Below are 20210 nucleotides of genomic sequence, written 5' to 3' on the forward strand. Positions count from 1 at the left end.
GTGAACAATCCTTAGGGGGCCCTTCACACCCAGTGCAAACAATGAACAAGCTGAATGTGTCCTAAGGATTACTAGAAAGAATCAGTATTGCTATGTTTCCTTTTGTTGCAGACTCCAATATGGTCTGGTAGGACATGGCTGACCCCGTCCTCATTTAAATTTTTGTTGTTTTGTTCATCTGGGATTTTTTTTTTTTTTTGCGTTATTTTTGATTTTCAAAAATACTGCATTAAAATATAATTTATCTAGATTACTGAGTTCTCGGCATGCCCTTAAATTTTGCACCTAATGAAGTAATCCCCAGCTGTAGCTTTTTTGGGGGTGGGTGGGTATATTCTGGAGGCAGAGGGCTCCTGCAATCTGCGCCTGCTTCTTTAAACCTGTGACCGTTTTTTTTTTTTTTTTTTTTTTTTTTTTTTGTCAACGGGAACTTTGCCCTGCGCCCACCAGGGGCCAGGATAAAGTTCCCAGCTGGTTCCACTCCATCCATTCTCCCCCACCCCCACCCCCCATTTCCACTGAGCTCGGGATTACTCGGAATCCCTGCAAATCCTTTCAGTGCCGTTTAATTCCGTAAGTATACTCGAGGGCCATACACTAAGTGCCAGGCAGGCACCTGGTTAAGGCTGGGGGCTGGCGAAGATGGGCAAAGACCAGACAGCCAGAGGCGCTGCGCGCGCTCAGGGGCACCTGGATGGGGCACCCCGCCCGGTCGGAGAGCGCGGGACCGGGAAGGCTCCCGGAGGCGACGGCAGGGCGGGACGCTCAGAGCCCGCAGACTCTGTACCCGGAGGCCTAACCGCAGACCCTAGCGCGCCTTTGCGGGGGCGACCACGTCAGAAACCCCGACCTGGCGTGACTTCCTGCGCGGGAGGCCCCGCGGTCTCGGGCTCTGGACGCGGGCCAGGGAGGCGTCGCCCGCGCGGGGTCGGAGGTGCTTCCTGGGCGCCGCGGGCGCGCGGAGGAGCGGGCGGCGCGGGGACAGCGCACCTGGAGCGCCCGGAGGCCCGGCTGGCGCGCGCAGCGACATGGAGGACGGCGTGCTCAAGGAGGGTTTCCTCGTCAAGAGGGTGAGCGGACACTGGCCCGGAGGGCGGCTCCCGGAGCCGGGTCCCCAGCCCGCCCCCGACGGCGGTCTCGGCGGCCTGGGGACAGCCGGGTGCCGGGGTTGGAGGGGGGCTTCAGGTGGAACAGAGCGGCCGGGGCACACAGGCAAGGAGGAGAGTCCAGCTTGGCTAGTGGTAGGAGGCGGGGGGCGACTCCTGAAGGGGTATCTTAATTAAAACAACGTATTAAGCTGGAAAGAGTACAGTATTTAAATATGCTATATTGAAGCAACCTAAGTGTGCTCGCGGCGCCCGTCTACGTACGAACGCATCATCTCCTGTACTACTCACAGTAACCCCTGAGCCGGGAGGCAGCCCAGGCTTCTGAATGAAGCTCTTAGCGTGTAGGAGTCCCGGACCTCGTGTTCTTCAGCACCCCCGCAGTCCCACACGTGCGGCACCGCTTTCCTCCCTTTCCCCAAAGGAGAAACTAGGTTCGGGGAGGTTAATTAAGCAGCTTGCTTAGGATCTGGGTGCTAGTGGTGATGGAGCAGGTGCAAACCCATAAGGTTGACTCCAAATCTTATTCTGTCCACAGCAGGGTGGGTGTTGTTATCACTGAATTACAGATGAGGAAACTGAGGGGCAGAAAGATGAAACGCTTGCCCAGAGCCGGGGGACTAATAACTGGGACTGCAGTCTCCATCCTCAGTCCATGGCCCATGACCTCGTGCCCATGGCCCATGTCGCCTTTCCCACAGCTTACAAGACTTCAGACAGACAAAGAGCACACAGATCAAGGTGGAAAATGAACCAAAGAGCAGCAGCAAGAGGAAGTTCAATATTTTAAAATTCTTTTAACATTGATCACACTAAGGGTTTATACTAACGTAACAGCAGGGCATAAAATCTGGGGATGAGACTTTTGGCTCTTCTACTGAGATTGTAGCTTTGGGAGGGAGATGGATGAAGAGAGATGACAGGGCTCCCCCTTCCATTGCCTCCCCTGGCGGTCAGAGCAGCCCTGAAGTCTCAGATTGCTTTCAGGTCCATGGGTAATGTAGCCATGCTATGTTACACATTATTTGTATAGGAGGGCAGGGGTGTTGTTTGCTCAAAACTACAAGCAGGAGATCTAGTAGGAGGCTGATGCCGGATCAAGGGTCAGGCTGGACACAAGCAGGTACCAAATTCCAAGCCACTGTGGTTAGTCTTTCTCGTTCTGTGGAAGCATCTGCACCTCAGAAAGACAACCTGTGGCGGGGTTGGTCGAACTTTCCTGCACCTTGTGAGGTGAGAGGGAGAGTGTGAGCTGGGCAGGGCATCTGATAGGCATCTTTGATTGCCCACATAGCTTGGCCCTAGTAGGGGTCTCCCCCAGTTGCTGGAGTTTCCTCCCAAGATTCCCCACCACCACCACCATGCAGAATCCGGGAATGCTAGAAGGAAGGATGTGAATTCTCTTCTGGATGGCTGCCCAGTCCTGGGTCGCTGGCCAAGGGAGTTCAGGGTGCAGGGAAGTGAGAACAGTCTACAGGTCCAGCCCAAAAGCCCACAGAAGGCGCTTGGCTAAAATACTGAAGGCTCATTCCAGCTAAACCCAAAGCCTGGTGTTTGGAGGCTGGCCCTGAAGCTAGCAGAAGCCACACCCTTTCCTGCAAGGTGAGGGACCTGGCTGGGTGCCCCTGCTAACAGTTCCCGCCTATTGATCAATCTCAACTCCCCCCCCCCCCACTCCCTCTCCTCCTGGGTGGCGCCGGCGGCAGCTTCTGCATCCACTGGACTAGTTGCAAGGCTAGGGCCATGGGATTCCATAGATTTAGGACGGTTTAAAGCCTGGGGTGGGGGCAGGGCCTGAGCTGGAAGCCCAGAGTACAAAACAGTCATCACCCAGGAGGGTGAAAGCAGTTGACGGGCAGGGGCATGATAGATCTGGCTCTCACTCCCGCCCAGACAAGAAAGAAGCAAAGCTCCAGGCAAAATGCAGGGCACTCACTTGGCCTGGCTTTAAAGGAGGGTGAGGGGGAAGGAAGTGAGATCAGCACGGACAAGATTGCTTTTCCTTTAAGAAGACACTGAGGCACTTCAGGCCTTGCTGCCCAGCTCATACCTCTGATGACCCTCTTAGAAAATGATATGGCAATGCTAACACCCTTTGGCCTGAAAATGTCCTTTGTAGGAAGGACTCTATCCCAAGAAAATACCATCAAAGCTTTATGAACACAGTATTATTTATGTAGTGAAAAAACTGGAAACTACCTATATGTCCGCACAAATAAACAAATGACTAAGTATATTATGGTTTTGCAGATGTTAAAAATGCTTATAATCTAATAACCCAAAAAGTGAAAATATAAAAGGTATTATTAGTAAGGAAAAATAGGCATAGAAGAAACAAGTCTGGAAGGAGTTCTACAGGATAGAAGTCTGAAATCAAGGTGTTAGCAGGGCCATGCTTCCTCTGAAACCTATAGGGGAGAATCCCCCCTTGGCTCTTTTGCTTTGACGTTTGCAGATTTTTCCTTCCCATGTAGGGAAAACCTTATAGGGAACAACCTATTGTTTCTTTATTCTGTGAATTTCCTTTACTTGTACACAGAACACTTCCCTTCTGACACTGCTGGTCACCAAATGTGTAGAGGTTTTCCCCAACACCAAGCAATTCTCTGTGATACCAGCTACATGTCCTGACATTTAACTCAATTCTGACACTATCTACCTAGGGATAGTGTTATATCCCATGGGTTAAGAGATCAGTCCCACAAAGCTGCCCCCCTCCACCCCACCCCACCCATACTTTAGACACTAGCTGCACTTCTGACTGACCAATGGGCTATTGATTGGAGGTTCCAATACACCCCCTTTTCCATTTCAGTTAATTTGCTACAGTGACTCACAGAACTCAGGAAAATATATTTACCAGTTTATTAAAGGATACGATAAGTGATACAGATGAAGAGCCAGTTGGAAAACCTGGGTAGGGCAAGGTATGTGGGAAGGGGCATGAAGCTGCTATGTACTCTCCAGGCATGCCAGGCTCAGCACTTCCATGTATTTACCAACCCAGAAGCTCTCTGAACCCTGTATTTTTGGGATTTTGTGGAGACTTCATCACATAGGCATGATTGATCATTAACTCCATTTTCAGCCATTCTCCCTTCTCAAGAGAATTGGGGTGGGGCTGAAAATGCCAAGCTTCTAATTGTGGTTTTTTATGGTGACCAGCCTTCATCCAGGAGCCCACCTGAGTCACCTCGTTAGAAAAAAGACGTTCCTATTACCCAGGAAATTACAAGGGTTTCAGGAGCTCTGTGCCAGGAGCTGGGGACAGAGACCTAAATATAAAACCTATTATCTCACGCAGGCAATTCTTGCCATTTTTGGTTTGTAGATGCATCACTCTAATCTCTGCCTCCACTGTCCCATGACCATCTTCTTCCTGTATATCTCACTGTCCAAATTCTCCTCTTCATATAAGGAATACCAGTTAGTATTAGGTCCGCCCTAATCCTTTATGACTTCACGGTATCCTAATTACATTTGCAAAGACTCTATTTCCAAATGAGATCACATGCATAGGTACCAGGGGTTAAAACTTCGTACCTTTTGGGGAGGGAAACATAATTCAATCTGTAACAAGTACCATCTCTGCTTTTCTGGGGTTGTAAGGTCATGGGTAAGACCTTTATGGGCCTCAGTTCCTTCATCATTAAAGTAGGGAGTAGTATGGACTTTCTCAAAGGGTGCCTCTAGCTATAATATTCCATGCCTCTTGAACCCAGTCATAGGTTTGTTATCCTAGCTATGGACTCTCCTCCCTCTCCCTAAAGGGGTTCTAGGGACTCTAAGCCACTTGTGGTTGGTCCAGTGGGCCTCTGGCCTTGGACAGCCATTTGCAGACAAGGAGCCTGGAGAGGGAGGAAACTCCCTGGGTAGAGGGAAGCCTGGGATATCTTTCAACTTATACCACAGTGGTTTTGGCCTCGATCCCTTTACCTGGTGACATTAGACCAGTTCCTTATTTCTGCTGAACATGGCGTGCTTTTCTGTAGACCAGGGATAATGGAGTTCTCCTTCCCATTTTGTGGATTATTATGGCATCTGCCAACTGAACTGCCTGCTCCAGTCTGACCCACTTCATTCAGCTGTTCTGCCACAGTGTGGTCAAGGTGATCTTCTTAACATGAGAACCTAAGCCTTTCTTAGCAGCTTCTTCTTAGAAGCCTTCCAGGACTCCCCTCTGGCCACAGTATACAGATCAAACTTTACCGCATGGAACTTGAAGCTGACTGTGCCTGCATCACTTCTGTCCTTTGCCCACAGGCCTCTGAGCCTCATCCATACAGAACCAGTTGGAGTTTCTCAAAAGTGGAAGTGGTTCAAGCTCTCCTTTCCCTGCCTTCCTGACCTGACCAACTCTACACAACCTTCAAGACTCAGCCCCAGTAGCAGCTCTTCAGGGAGCCAACCTAACCCCACTCACTCTCTTTTGAGCTTCTTCTTCCACCTAAGCTGCTTTTCGGGGTTTGCATCATGACCTATATCACTTCTCTATTGTTCTATAATAGTTGCCTCAAACCTTAATGTCTTTTTTTTTTTTTAAATTTATTTTTGAGAGTGAAAGAACAGGCAGGGAAGGGGCAGAGAGAGAGGGAGACAGTACTGACAGTGCAGAGCCCAGTGCAGGGCTCGAACTCATGAACCTTGAGATCATGACCTGAGCTGAAACCAAGAGTCAAGACACTTAACTGACTGAGCTAGCCGGGTGCCCTGCCAGAGCTTAACATCTTAAAGCCATAAACATTTATTGTCTCACATAATTTCTGAGGGGCATGTATTCAGGAAGAGCTTAGCTGCAAGATTCAAGTCTCTCATGAAGTTACAGCCAAAATATTGCCTAGTGTGGCACTCTCCTGAAGGCTTGGCTGACTGAAGGGTCCGATTCCAAACTCAGTCACATGGCTAGTGGCTGGAGGTCTTAGTTCCTCACCTCTCCATAAGGGTCGGTCATGATGTGGCATCTAGCTTTCCTCAGAGTCCATCTTTTCTAACCTAACCTGACAAATCATTACTCTGCCACATTCTCTTGGTCACACAGATCAGCCCTTGTACAATGTGGGGAAAAAGTATATATAAGGCTGTGAATACCAAAAGGTGGATATCCTGGGGGACCCCACCAGTCATCTGTCCTGGAACTTATCACATTGAGTGGCATCATTGTGTGTCTCCTCTGCTGTGTTGGGTCTGTATCTTGTTCATCTTTGTCTCCCTGCTGCCAGCCCAGTGCTTGGTGCAGTAGTAGTTAGTCATTGATTGTTGAATGAATAGATAAGTGAATGAATTATTTCCCTAATCATCTCATCAGGATTTTTGTTTGTTTGAATTAAAATTAATTTCCCATTATAAAAATAATACATACTTTTATTAAAAAAAAACTAGAAAAGTACTCAAGGCTGTAAATTGAAAAATAAGTTTTCATTCTTGTTGCCTTATGTCCAGTATTAGTCCTTAGAGATGACTATTAACAATCCTGAGGTATCCCTTCAGAAATTTTCTAAAATAGCTACTAGAGTTATTTTTAGGTATCGTATGAAAAAATGTAAGTAAAAGTACTTTACCTGTGTTAAAGACCATTGGCGCTGTGATTCTTGTTGACTCAGACTGCTGTGTTTGACCTTGAGGGCTCCACCAATGACCTTTCCTGCCATCTGTTAGGATTGGAATGCCTCCCCTATAGCCACAGTGGGCATGGTATTGTTACACAGTTAGAATATTTTGCATTATTTTATTATAAGCAATGATCCTAAGTGTCTCAATACATAAAACCTTTTCCCTCTCCTAGATGATTTACTCCACACACATCCCCGGAAGTAGAATTATTGGGTCAGAAGATTTGAACATTTTTTTTTGAGGGTTACAAGCTGCTTCAGGGTTTCTACCTGCACAGTAAATCCTTTCTCATCAGCCTTTCTCCTCAGACCTCTCACCCTTACTGTCAGGATCTGTAGTTGCTCATAAACACATTCCACTCTAGTGAGTTTGAACAGAAAGGGATTTCATGGAGGAATAATAACTATTAAGTAACTCAGGAATATTTGGGAGGGCCAGAGAACCTGGCTGGGATGCTATAAAGCCAGAGATGATGTAGCTAGACAAAAATACCTACCAGCACCAGCAGACATTTCTAGCGGAAACATCATTGCTGACATTGTTTGCTATTTGTCCCTGGTAGCCCTGGGGACTGGGTGTCAGAAGAACCTATTCTTCCAACATTGTTCTCTCCAAAAATCCCTGTTTCCCGTGGGAAGCCATGCATAGGGGTGGCAGCCACTTGGTCACCTATCAGTTCCTTTCGTGCCAGGGATTCCAAGAAATGTAGCATTTTGTCCAGGAAAGTATAGTATCTCCAAACTGGTTTGTTCTGTTCAACATCTGTTGGTGACAATTTCTTGAACGTCTTCAGCCCCATTTCTCCTCTCCCTGTTGCTTTAGTTTGCTAGAGTATTGAAACAAAATACCACAGACAAGACAGCTAAACAGATTTCTTTTCTCACAGTTGTGGAGGCTAGGGTAAAAGGTCAAACTGTCAGCAGGTTTGGTTTCTTCTGAGGCCTCTTTTCAGCTTGCACATGGGCACCTTCTTGCCATGTGCTCACATGGTCTTTCCTCTGTGCATATACCTCCCTGATGTCTCTCTGTGTCTCTTGAGTGTCCTTTTCTTATAAGGACCCCAGTCAGATTGGATTAGGGCCCACTTGATGACCTCATCCTAATCTAATCACATTTCTAGGGCCCTATCTGCACCTACAGTCAACACTGAAAGTTAGGGCTTTAATATATGAATTTGTGTGTGTGTGAGGAGTGACATAATTTAGCCTGTAACACCTGTGTTTTAAGATATAAGACTATTTTACCTTCTTCACTTCTCTACCTCACACCAGCCCCCATTCCATCAACTAGGATTGCATTCTCCCTGTACACAATCTTTTGAGCAACAATCTACTGCTAATGCTGCTTCAACAGCCCCTCAGAAGGGGGTCATCGAAAAAGAGGACCCGAGTCTGGGCCATGTGGGGAGCAGTAGAGAACCCCAACTGCTGAGACGTCAAAGCCAAATCTTCTTTGTTTCTTGAAACATGTCTGCCCACATCAAGAAAAGCTGTCACCCGTCATGTTACATGTCGATCCTAAGTATGGAGAGAGCAAAAAATGTAAACTTGACCTTGACTATGAAAGTTATCTTCTGTGAAGAGCTTGATCGCCATGCAATGTAATAGCACTTAGACATATTAATAAATTCTTGTCATATTAACATGGTTAAAAGTTTTATTGAGTTGCCACAGTAAATTGTTTGGGCATAGCCCAGTGCTCACTCGGTCAATTCCCACAACTTTTGGTTCCCTAACAGCACTGTGCACAGTACACATCGAACAATCACAGTTCCACAGATGTGAGAACACGAGGAGACTTCGAACTTAATAAATGCTAGGAAATGTAAGGAAAGGAGTGAACTAGGGAAATGGTCTCTGATTCAGATAAAGCCCATCTCTCTTAGTTAGAAGCTTGCTCTTATTGGGCTCTGCTCTGGGAAATATGCCATGAAAGTTGCTTTCATGAGTATGTACTAAACCCATTCCTTTCTGATTCCTCAGCAGACATTCCCTCATCTGTTGGTCTGTTCTAGAAATAGGCTCTTTGCCTTTACCTTACTATCCTGTCCATTGGCTCTATGACTCACTTGAGAACCCCCAAACTACCCTGTCTTTCAGTCTTGCCATACCAAGCTAAGCAAGATTATTAGGGTCCTTAGCACTGGTAGACTGTTTGTGGCTTCAACTTTACAAATTGCCTACATCTTTGACTAGTGACATTCTTTCTAGGAATATATGCTAAGGAAAAGAAAATCTGAGATGCAGATCAGAATTTATGTGCAAGAATATTCATTGCAGAATTGTTTATAACAGTGAAAAAAAGAAACAACCTCAGTTCAAACAATAGAAGATTGATAAGTAAATATTGCATCCACCTAGCGGTCATTCAAAAACATGTTTTAAAGAAATACATCGGTGTGAGACGATGCTCAGCAAAGCTCAACAAAACAAAAACTAGATAATGAAACTATATGTAACATGGTCCTGATTTTTTTTTTAAACCAGAAAGTAAAAACTAAGGAAAAAAGACAATAAGAAAACAAAATGTTAGCAACAGCGGTCTCCTAGTAGTAGGACTTCCTCTTCAGTATACTTTGTAGTTTCTTTCAAGGTTTATAACCACAAACAAGGTCAAATGGGAACTGGAAGGTCAATGCCAAAGGTCTTGGTTACATACTCAGATGACAAAGAGATCCAGACTGATAATGCTTTTTTCATGCACATGAAAATAAAACGTATGATTCTGAACTAGATCCTTTCTTTGGCTATTAAAGATATTACTAGGGCAATTGGTGAAACTTGGCTGGGGGTTGTGGAATCGATGATAATAATATATTAATGGAAATTTCCTGATGTTGATGGTTGGATTGTGGTTATGTTGGAAATATCCGCCCCCTTTTTTTGTAGGAGATGCACAATAAAATATTCAGAAGTGTTGGAGCATCATGTTAAGAATTTACTCTTAAATGATTCTATCATGCAAGTTCTTAATACTATTCTTCAGCTTTTCTCTGAATTGAAGTTATTTTAGAATAAAAAAATTAAGTGAAGTTAAAAAAAAAAGATAATGCTGTCCCCCTTTCTGGGCAGTTGATCCCACGGCACAGTCTGGCTACCTGTGCTGTGGGACACCTCTCCCTGAACACAGTGTCGTCCCCTCAGCCATCTCACCACAGGGCTGTGCTGTCCATCCTCAGGGTCACATTGTCCACAACTGGAAAGCACGATGGTTCATCCTCCGGCAGAACACGCTACTGTACTACAAGCTCCAGGGGGGTCGGAAGGTGACCCCTCCCAAGGGCCGGATCCTTCTGGATGGCTGCACCATCACCTGCCCCTGCCTGGAGTATGAAAATCGACCCGTAAGTGAAGGCCCCTGCTTCTCGGCTCCTTTCTGCCCGGGACCCTCTCATCTCTGGCCTCTTTGGTGAAGGTGATGTGGATAATAGGAAGAGCTGAGTTATCATTGAAAAAACCTAAATCCAAGTCCTGCTGAGCTGTGTAACAGGTGTGACCTTGGGCAAGTAATTGAGCCTCTCTGAGCCTTAGTTCCTCCTCTATAAAATGGGGTAAAATAGTGACACCTCACTATCCCCCATGATTGTGTTGAGAATCATGCAGAAGGTAACAGTCTGTCAAAGCACCTTGTAGGCTAGGAGGAACCTCACAAATGGGAGCAACTATTGCTATCTTGGGGTTCAATGTGATGGCTTTCATCCCCTAAGGGGGTGAGTGTTCTAAAAGTCAGGCGCAGCTTCAACCCTACCATGAAAAATTACCTGAATCAGTCGTTTTTTTTTTAAGGGCCCATTTTGTGCCAAGAAATTTCCTAGGCTTGGAGGAGTCAAGGAAGAAAATGGTAAGAGTGCTTTCCCTGGAGTTAGTCATCTTATTATGAAAACAAGTGGTTAATCGAAAAAAACATTCAGAGTTCCAAATGTTGGTATAAACATGGTTAGTCATAGAGAACACCATATTCCTGAAGAGGAGGAAGACGTATTTATAGGCTGTTGAGTCAGGTACAGCATTGGGAGGAATAGAGACTTGACAAAGATCTGAAAGAGGAGAGAGGCAGATATTCTGGAATGTCAGGTGGAAAGTCTTGAGTGAAAGTGAGGGGAGAGATAGGGATAGATTTGGAGATGACGATGGCCAGTGTGGCAAAAGGAGAACGTTCACCAAGGGAGCAATGGGAGATTGGCTGGGGCCAGATGGAGGTAATGGGGAGTCACTGAAGGTTCTGAAGTAAGAGAATGGACTGGTGGAAACACTCTTAGGAGGACTAAAATGAGGAACTACGCTCTGATTCTAATAGGTTACTAGATCAATAAAGAAGGGATCTAACCACTTATGTTTTTCTTCTTTGACTTTTCTAAACCAATTGACAAGCCTTCTAAGTATAAGAAAACGTTTGTGACAGTCCATTCTGGGAGGTGGGTTTCCTGGTATTATGTTAACTGCTGTACTCTTTTGTAGTTTTGACTTTTTCTCAAATAAGAAAACAAAGGGAGCTATTAAAATAGTGAGGCATGAAATAAGGCAAAAAGTAGGGGGAAACACAAGAAAATGTTATGAAGGACATGTCAACAGGACCTGGTTGACTGGATGTTGAGGACAAGGGAGAGGAAGGTATTGAGTGTCATTCTACCCTATGAGGCTGCAAAAATGAAATGTCATTCTACAATTTCCTCTGCCAATCTGGAAGTGCCACTGATTAAGGGAAAAAGTCAGGTAGGGTAGCATTCTGTTGGGAGGAGGTGGGGCTGCCGGAGGATGCCCAGCCTGGGAAGACTGGGGCTGCACCTTCTTCCTTGTGGGTCAGAAGACCAAACACAATGTCTGGACACATAGCAGATGATTAGTAAATGTTTGTTGAATTGATGTTTAAGAAAGAAGAAACATTTACAGTGGAGACGTTTTTAAGAGGAAAAACCCCTAGTTTTCTAAGTGAAGTTAAGACTCTAGTTCTCAATAAATTAAACCCCAGACCTTGTAGGGTTGCTCGTTAACCTGATGCCCTTTAACAATCTTTAAGGAACAGTGGAAAGCAAGAGTGCTGGTAGAACAGGCTGGAGATAGAGAAGCTTTCAAAAAAGGAAATAAGTGAAATTTGCTAACTGGAGTTGTGAACTTCATGTTAATTTTCCCTAACATTCTCAGATTGTCATCCTCCCAGTTCAAGAGTACTTGACCTGCAAGAGGTCAAGAGGAGCCAGCAAGTTCACTAAGAACACGTTATAAAGTATATACATGTGTATGTGAATATATATGTGTATACACACACACACACACATATATATATATATTTATTTATTTATTTTATTTTTTTAATTTGGGAAGCTATGAAAGAGTATGTGTGGATTTCACATGGAATTATATAGTCTCTCCTGAAATTCTTTCATTAAAATGTTGATTACAGACTGCCAGTGCAGGGAGCTGGGTGAATTTGTTCCCCTACGATGCTGATGTTAGTGTTAACTTGGAGGAACGGATTTGTGGTATCCTTTGGGACTGTGAACCAGCCTCATCTCATCACTGTTTTTACTGTTAGTTGAGGTGAGGGATGTTGAGTCTGCAAACAAAGCAAGTTGGGAATTAATGCACTGGAAGACAGAATCAGAATGAAATAGAATGCATCTGCTTTCCCAAAAGAAGCAGTAGGCTTCTAAGATGACATTTAATAGGGTCAACATCAGAATCCCACAGTGGCCAAAAATAACCCAAAAAACCCTAAATGCACATTTAAGGAATGGAGGAGATGTGGCCTACATCAAAAAGACTGTCTGCTGACCTCACAGAGTGCGAGTCTATGGTGCCACCAGAGCTACCTCGGGCCGTCAGCCGTGCCACCCTGTGCCCCTCAGAGCTTTCCTGGAGCAGCCGGCTCCATTCCATGGGTCATAGTTTATGAGAATGGCGACCACCTGCAGAACATGTAACAGAGCATGAGCTGATTAAGAGTTTAAGCCATATGATATGAGAAGTGTGTGAAAGATTGGGGATGACTGAAGAAAAGAGGACCAAAAGGAGCATAAGGAACAGTTCCTCCAACGTAGGTGTTAATATCCCCATATGACAGATAAAGAGACTAAGGCTTGGTGGGGTTCTTTTTTTGTTTTGTTTTGTTTTTTGAGAGAGGGAGAGGGCCCAGTGAGTGAGGGGCAGAGACGGGGGCTGAGGCGGGGAGAGGGACGGAGAGGGAGAGAGAGAAAAGTGGGGCTCACCCGAAGCAGGGCTCATGGTTTACCCGAAGTGGGACTCGAGCTCACTCGATGAGGGACTTGAACTCATAAACCGTGAGATCATGCCCTGAGCCTAAGTCAGATGCTTAACGGTCTGAGTCACCCAGGCACCCCTTGGTGAGGTTCCTTAATGTGCCCAAGCATTCATAGCTAAGTGGCTAAGCTAGGATTTGGATTCAGATCAGTTGGACTTGAAAGCCAGTACACTTCTCACTTCAGCACAGGGGCTGTCATGGGAGGTAAGGTTAGTCTGTGTGATTAGAAGCAAGGAGGCAAAGTACCCAGGCAACAGTCCCTACGCTAACTAGTCTGTCCAAGAGGGAGAGCTTGCCTTGTGAGCCATGAGCTCCCTGTTGCTTCAGGTTGACAAGTGAATCTTTGAAGACCACCCCCTGGGACATGTTTGAGGGGTTGGGAGTTTGGCAGCCACCAGATCTGTGTGTCCTGGGCTTGCTGTGGCCCCGTCATCTTTGTTTGGGGCCAACATTCTCTGGCCTGCCAGGCCTCTGAGTGCTGGTCTGACGAGCCATCTCTTCCTGCAGCTTCTCATTAAGTTGAAGACTCAAACATCCACTGAGTACTTCCTGGAAGCCTGTTCTCGAGAGGAGAGGGACGCCTGGGCCTTTGAGATAACAGGGGCTATTCACGCTGGGCAGCCGGGGAAAGTCCAGCAACTCCACATATTGAAGAACTCCTTCAAGCTGCCCCCTCACATCAGTCTGCAGTGAGTACCCAGCCCACCCCCGCCCCTCACCCTGCCTGGCTTTGTTGCAGCTGCTTCTGTCAGTGCGACTGGGGAGGGGGTGGGTTCTGTTGTTACTACACACGCCTGTCTGGTGCCACCATTGTGCGTCAGGGTTTTCTGCTGTCACTGTCCTGTTTGTATTATTTTTTCTGCCTGGGAGTGGCCCTCCCTGCCTGCCCTGCTCCTATGTAATATCTTGGGGCCTCTGCTGCTTTCCCACCTCAATGTCTTGAGACCCTCCCTTCAATTTCAGCCGGGGTGCCTGGGGCTATGTCACAGCCCCCTAGGAATCTCCACTCACCAAGTCACTGGTCTTGTTTGCAGCCTGGTGGCAAGAATGGTGTGTTCTGGTAGTGGCTGCATTCTTGCTCTATGAGGTTCCTCATTCATCCATCCATCCATCCAGGAAATAGTTATAGAGGGCTTCTTGAATGCCATATACTGTACTAGGTGCTCAGGAGATGCAAATATGAATAAATAAGGTCTCATCTCAGTGGCTTTCCAACTCAGGGACATAAATAGAAAATGAGAAAAGATCTTCCATTGGTGGTGGGAATCATCTCACAGAACAGAAGGAAAGCAGATCACTGGTGGAGGCAATACTCTAAAGTGGGGACATCAGAAAGGAGTGCCATCATGGAAACTGTTACATCTACAGGAAACACCCCCTAGCCTCCCAGGCAGCAGAACTGTTACACTCATCAAAGACAAGGCACGAGTCCATTCCTGGGCTCCCAGAAAGCTCCATGCCAGTCCCTGAAATCTTGATTGTGCAGCCTGGGTACTTGCTAGACCATGGTGAGTGCAGGAGGAGCAGTGGAGGTAGGAGTGGGTTGAAGTGATGGGTGACTTTGAGAAGTAGCTGGAGGAGGTCCGACTTCTGCAGATCATAGAGAATCATTATTGTATATTATTTTGCTTTTAAGTTGAAAGTAATAGCTCTTAAGTTTTGCTACAAAAGTAATACCCATCTAGTGTAGAGACATGAGAGCATTTAGATGAGCAAGAAGAAAAGAAACATCCTGAAATCCTACCTCTCCAATCTGATGCATTACGGAAACGCCTCTTGGTTTGTGATGTGTATCGCACCGTTTGCCACTTGCTTTATACCTGTAGCAGCACTCTTGGACTCCCCCTCCTACCTGCTGGTGTGATGTGGGTATCACACACTGTGGGGCCCCTCTCCTTTGCCTTCCTTCTGTGTAGTCGCATTGTGGACAAGATGCACGACAGCAGCAGCGGAATCCGGCCAAGCCCCAACATGGAACAGGGAAGCACCTACAAAAAGACCTTCATAGGTGAGCATCTCCTCTTGGGGGCTGGGCTGGGCAGTGGAAACCTGGGGTGTGGGGACCTGAGACTCAGCCATGCTTGCCTTCCTGTGCTGAGGCCAGAGCTGCCTGTGGCCAATGGGCTGGTCTGAGATGGCCGCATGCTCTCGGGTAGAACCCAAGGCTGCCCAGGAGGTTAGGGTCAATGAGGTCACAGCCAAGCACCCCCAGGGAGGCTGGTCTGTAGCCTGTCATCTGACTGATGCTGCCCTTGCCCCAATGCAGGCTCCTCCCTAGTGGACTGGCTCATCTCCAACAGCTTTTCTGCTAACCGTCTGGAGGCTGTGACCCTGGCCTCCATGCTCATGGAAGAGAATTTCCTTAAGCCAGTAGGCGTCCGAAGCATGGGAGCCATTCGCTCTGGAGACCTGGCCGAGCAGTTCCTGGATGACTCCACGGCCCTGTACACTTTCGTAAGTTAGGGAGTGGGTTCTTCTTGCCGCTGGGGCAGAGGGAAGGAGAAGGTAACCAAGTGAGGACCAGGGGATCCACAGTCATGGGCCAGAGGCCTAGGGTTTGGGGACTTCTTCACCCTCAGGGAGAGTGAGGTTTCTGTACCAAGGATTTTCCTGTCCCCTGTGGTAGTCCCAGAGCCTGGAACTGGAGCCTTTTTGTAACAGAGCCCTTGTTCACTCCTTCCCACTAGGCTGAGAGCTACAAGAAGAAGATAAGCTCCAAGGAAGAAATTAGCCTCAGCACTGTGGAGTTGAGTGGCACAGTGGTAAAACAAGGCTATCTGGCCAAGCAGGTATGCTTGTCTTGGAGAGGGAGATGGACAGAATGCCCCCAAAGGGTGGGAGGGGCTGAGCTGCTAAAGGGCACTCATTACCAGCAGAATCTGCTAAAGCAGGAGCCGGTGGCGGCTGCAGGGAGCAAGTCAAGAGGCATGAATGTGCCCATTCACACACGTGTGTGTGTGTGTCCCAGACACAGGGGAAAGTATGCACAATGCTAAAAAAGTCAGTATCACAATGCTAAAAAACGTCTGCAGCACTGCCCAGTTCATGCATTTGTCTGGAAGGACATTGCTTACTGGATCAGTGCTGGCCTTCAGCTCCAGGACGCTTCCTGGGGTCTCTGTCTTCTTCTGTGGGACTCTGCATACCCTCCAGATACACTTTTTGAAAAAAAAAAAGTCTTTTTTTCTGCAGTGTAATGTCAGTGTTTAAAACCTGACTGTAGTCACTACCGCTAACCGTGTTTGGAGAGCAGCCCTGTCCCAGGCACACATGCGGCCTTTCTACCTGTGCCTGACACACAGGCTATTCTGTGAACAGAATCCCCACATCCCAGCATGTGAAGTGACCTCTGCACACCTCTCGTGTTTGTGCATTTCCCACACACCGTGCGAATGTGCGTGTCTGTACCATGGACACACGTGCTGCTCAGTGCCCTGCCCATTTTTACTTGGAGCACATGGCTGTCCTTGTCACCTGCTTCTTGCATATCAGGATCCCCATCTGCTCTTGGATTATTTACTGTGCATGCAACTGCCTATCTACCCCAGATAGATCTCTACTGCCGCTCCCAGGCCTGACAGGAGTCTAGTGGGGGGAGGCAGTGAGGCCCTGGAAGACCACGAGGAAGGTGTGGGAGGGGCTCTGGGTGTTCCAGGCTAAAGGGTTGAGGAAGCTTTGCGATCCAGGGGGTGAAGCCAAAGAGAGTTACACACACACCAGTGTCTTACACATTTAGATTTTAACATAAAAGTGATCATTTCTTTTGCTGATGCAGAACGTTGAAGTGGTTTTCGCTGTATTTGTGTGCACATAAGTACATGCAACTGTGTGTAGGTTTGTTTTTTTTGCTAAGTTGACACTTAAAGTTGGTGCCCTTGGGTTCAAGTTTGCCCGTGAGCTCTTAGTGTAGCTGACACCTGCTGCCTCCCTGTCCACCTTACACGCTGAGTGGGCTCTGAGTCATGCTCCCCTCTTCCTTCAGTGTGACCCTCTTTGGTTCTGGGAACTTGGCTAACTGTGACAGTGTTTTTGCTAATGTGTCTCTGAGCAGGGAAGTCCAAGTCACTGCAATCCCTGGGTCTCCAGCAGACTCCTCTTAGAAAGTAGTCTGTTGGAGCCAGCTGGCTTGGATGTTTGGCATTAGCTGCATGGAGGTGGGAGGAAGGGACAGAGCTGTCACAGATGAGCCTTGAACCCTTTCTTTGCCTCAGGGACACAAAAGGAAAAACTGGAAGGTGCGGCGCTTTGTTCTGAGGAAGGATCCGGCTTTTCTGCATTACTATGACCCTTCCAAAGTGAGTGTCACATGTTCACTTGGTACCCGTGTGTGATACTTCCAGACCCTTCTCTCCTGGGCATAGCAGGCAGCTGGCTGTACTTCCTTCCTTTCTCTCAGCATCCCTCCCTCCCTTTCCTCCCACAATCGAAGCTGCATTCAACGGTCTGATCATTCCCTTCAGCACGCTGTTGCCTGAGCAAGAGGGTTATCATTATTTTGAGAGGAAAGCATCTTTTAGTTTCTCCAAAGCTTTTTGTGTGGCTGGGGAGGGTGGAGCGGGCTGATAGACTCCTAACTAGTGCTTTCCAGCCTCTTCACCCCTTTCTATGAGGAGATCCCATGAAATCCTGCCCCTCAACCTTTTGTCCCCACCAGTGTTGTGGAAAGTTTCTTTTACCATGTACTGTTTAGGCCATAATTTACTAATTTTGTTTTCTTTTTTCTAATTGATCAAAGGATTGCTACTCTGAGTTTCAGATGTAAGAATTATTGTGTGATGAGTTGATTTAATTCCAGTCAAAAGCAAAGAAAAATGGCCTTTTAGTTGGCCTGTCCAGCCTTGTCTTGGTAGATGTAGGATTTTCATTCATTTTTTGAAATATTGGAGAGTGGGCAGTTCCTCCATCACCAGGCTTCAGTCAGGAATTCCCGCCCTAACAGTGGCACACGATGGAGTGAGGGGAGGAATGTGGCCCTGCCACTGCTGGCAGTGAAATGAAGCCCAGATTTCCTTACTGGTGCACGTCACATGGCCGTGTGATGTCTAAATTCAGCCTCACCTACTCCTCCAGATGACTCTCTGACTTCTTTAGCGGGCCTCAGGGTGGTTACAGGCAAGAGTTCAACTCCTTTTTCCCTTTTATGCATTCACACTATGCCTAATCAGGAATCCTTTCCGCTGCAGGAAGAGAACCGGCCAGTGGGTGGGTTTTCTCTTCGTGGTTCCCTCGTGTCTGCTCTGGAGGATAACGGCGTTCCCACTGGTAAGGTGCAACTTCACGCTGGCCTGCAGGCCTCAGGCTCCTCCTCAAATCCCCCCCTGCTGCGCTGTCAGCAGTGCTCTGCTGACGGGCTGAGCTATGGGAGCGGAGTATGCTCTCTCAGTGAGACGAATGAGAGTGTGACTTTGAAGCCAATTTCAGAATTAGGGAAAAGGGCAAGGGGGGTGGTGTTCTTAGTCTTTTAACAACACAACTAAATAATCCTTGTCTCTGGTATTCTTTCCCCTCAGTTTCTGTGCCTACTGGCAGGTAAATTGCCACCTAAGAATAGAAGCCTACAGTGTTTAAGGATTAGCAACACAGCTGAATGTCTATTAGCACGCTAATTTCACAATGGCCAGCTAAGACAGTATTATTCCCATTTTATGGACATGGAAATTGAGGTTCGAAGAAGTGAAACAAGTTAATATCAGGTCCCAAATCTGTGCCTGCTTTTATCATAAGCATACTGGATTCTTTGATGTGAACGGAACTGTAGATCTGTGGTTGGTTCAGGGAGCAGGCCAGGAGGGCACAGGTGAAGGACAGGGAATGGAGAGGAGGAAAAGAGGGAAGCGGGCATTGGGTGGGATTCCCTAACCACATACGTTGGCATTGAAAAACACTTCATGTGTATTTTTGTTTTTGGGTCAGTTGACTTCTAGCTGAAAGCAGACATGGATACTCACTGATTTTTCTTCTGCCCAGGGGTTAAAGGAAATGTCCAGGGGAATCTCTTCAAAGTGATTACCAAGGATGACACACACTATTACATCCAGGCCAGCAGCAAGGCTGAGCGAGCTGAGTGGATTGAAGCTATCAAAAAGCTAACGTGACAAGGGAGCGTGTTCCTGAAGGAACAGGACAAGGTTTCCTCCCTCCTACCGGATGGTACAGACAAGATTTCCTGGAGAATGGGTGTGTGCAGACTTATAGCTTCTTTCTATATTTTGCACTGCTTTGCAGTGAGACTGGTGATCCTTAGATCACAATCGGCAGTGGTGCTATTTCCTTCCCCACCTTCCTGTTAACAGCCTGGAAATGCTAGAACAACCATTAGGCGTCAGCATCTTGACTTTCACCCATCTTCACAGCCAGCCATTCCTCGGGCACCAAGGTAGGGTTCCCTGTTGTAAAACTAGCCACGTTGCAATACTAAATAAAATGCTAATATCGTGTTGGCTGTCTCTGAAGTGCTGTTAAAAACTAACTCCTTCCTTGGAATTAATAAAAACTGCCATATTTTTAGCTATTAGAATTTCCTGGACAAAGTTGTATGGTTTTCAAAGGTTTTCCATACTCGAGCCTACGTAAATTACTATGCAAGATTATGAAAACATGTCAAGTGATCTGTCACTTCATCTTAAAATGCTTCATCTTAAAATGGGGATGATGGCAAAATTTTGGTTGAACATTCATTGAATATTGATTTGCTTTGAAAAAGAAGCCTGCATAAACATATATACTGCAGAAATCATGGGCTCAGTTGGGAGAGATTACTCACACATACAAAAAAGAGTGAAGTTACAGTGTTTCTATGAAAAATGGCATTCAGAAAGAGATGCAGAGCAGAAGCTGCTAAAGGACAGAGAAAGATATAAAAGAATTAAATTAAGGCATGAAATTTTTGTTTTAAAGTTAACATTGAGACATGTAAGTACCAAGAAGCTTCACCAGTGGGGTTAATCTGAAGTAGTGAAAAGTCTGTATCATACAGTATCTTTAAAAACATTTTTATTACTTTCAAGTTTATACAGTAATCTGGCACAAGCTACTGCCAGCATTCTTGCCAAGTACAAGTGCTTAGACTTCCTTTAATGAATAGATATGTAACTTACATTTAAGGGGAATAGTATTTCCAAAGTGCTTAAGGAAAAAATTTTCCTTTTAGTTTGAACTGTCTCCTCTTAATCTGGTCTAGAAATACCTGACCTGAATGATCAGGAATTCCACGCTAATGAGGTTTTATTTTATTCC

At 46.5% G+C, this 20210-nt stretch overlaps 1 protein-coding gene across 1 annotated transcript; it reads left to right on the forward strand.

Annotated features, from left to right (window-relative positions):
• The first annotated feature begins 1028 nt into the window (after positions 1-1028).
• PLEK2 (pleckstrin 2) lies at positions 1029-19151 on the forward strand. The gene is made up of 9 exons (XM_049614084.1): positions 1029-1070; positions 9805-10059; positions 13482-13663; positions 14891-14982; positions 15241-15428; positions 15662-15763; positions 17186-17269; positions 18158-18236; positions 18942-19151. The coding sequence occupies exons 1-9, from the start codon at positions 1029-1031 to the stop codon at positions 19067-19069; spliced, it is 1152 nt and encodes a 383-aa protein (XP_049470041.1). The 3' UTR covers positions 19070-19151.
• Positions 19152-20210: the final 1059 nt, after the last annotated feature.

Source organism: Panthera uncia (genome assembly GCF_023721935.1).
Source record: "Panthera uncia isolate 11264 chromosome B3 unlocalized genomic scaffold, Puncia_PCG_1.0 HiC_scaffold_1, whole genome shotgun sequence".
Lineage (NCBI taxonomy): Eukaryota > Metazoa > Chordata > Mammalia > Carnivora > Felidae > Panthera > Panthera uncia.

Bases quoted from the DNA above. Each gene is read 5' to 3' on its own strand.
- PLEK2 (XM_049614084.1), top strand. From the start codon at position 1,029: ATGGAGGACGGCGTGCTCAAGGAGGGTTTCCTCGTCAAGAGG. The intron at 13,664-14,890 runs GTGAGTACCCAG...CCTTCTGTGTAG, and splicing joins CCCCCTCACATCAGTCTGCA to TCGCATTGTGGACAAGATGC. The intron at 15,764-17,185 runs GTATGCTTGTCT...TCTTTGCCTCAG, and splicing joins AAGGCTATCTGGCCAAGCAG to GGACACAAAAGGAAAAACTG.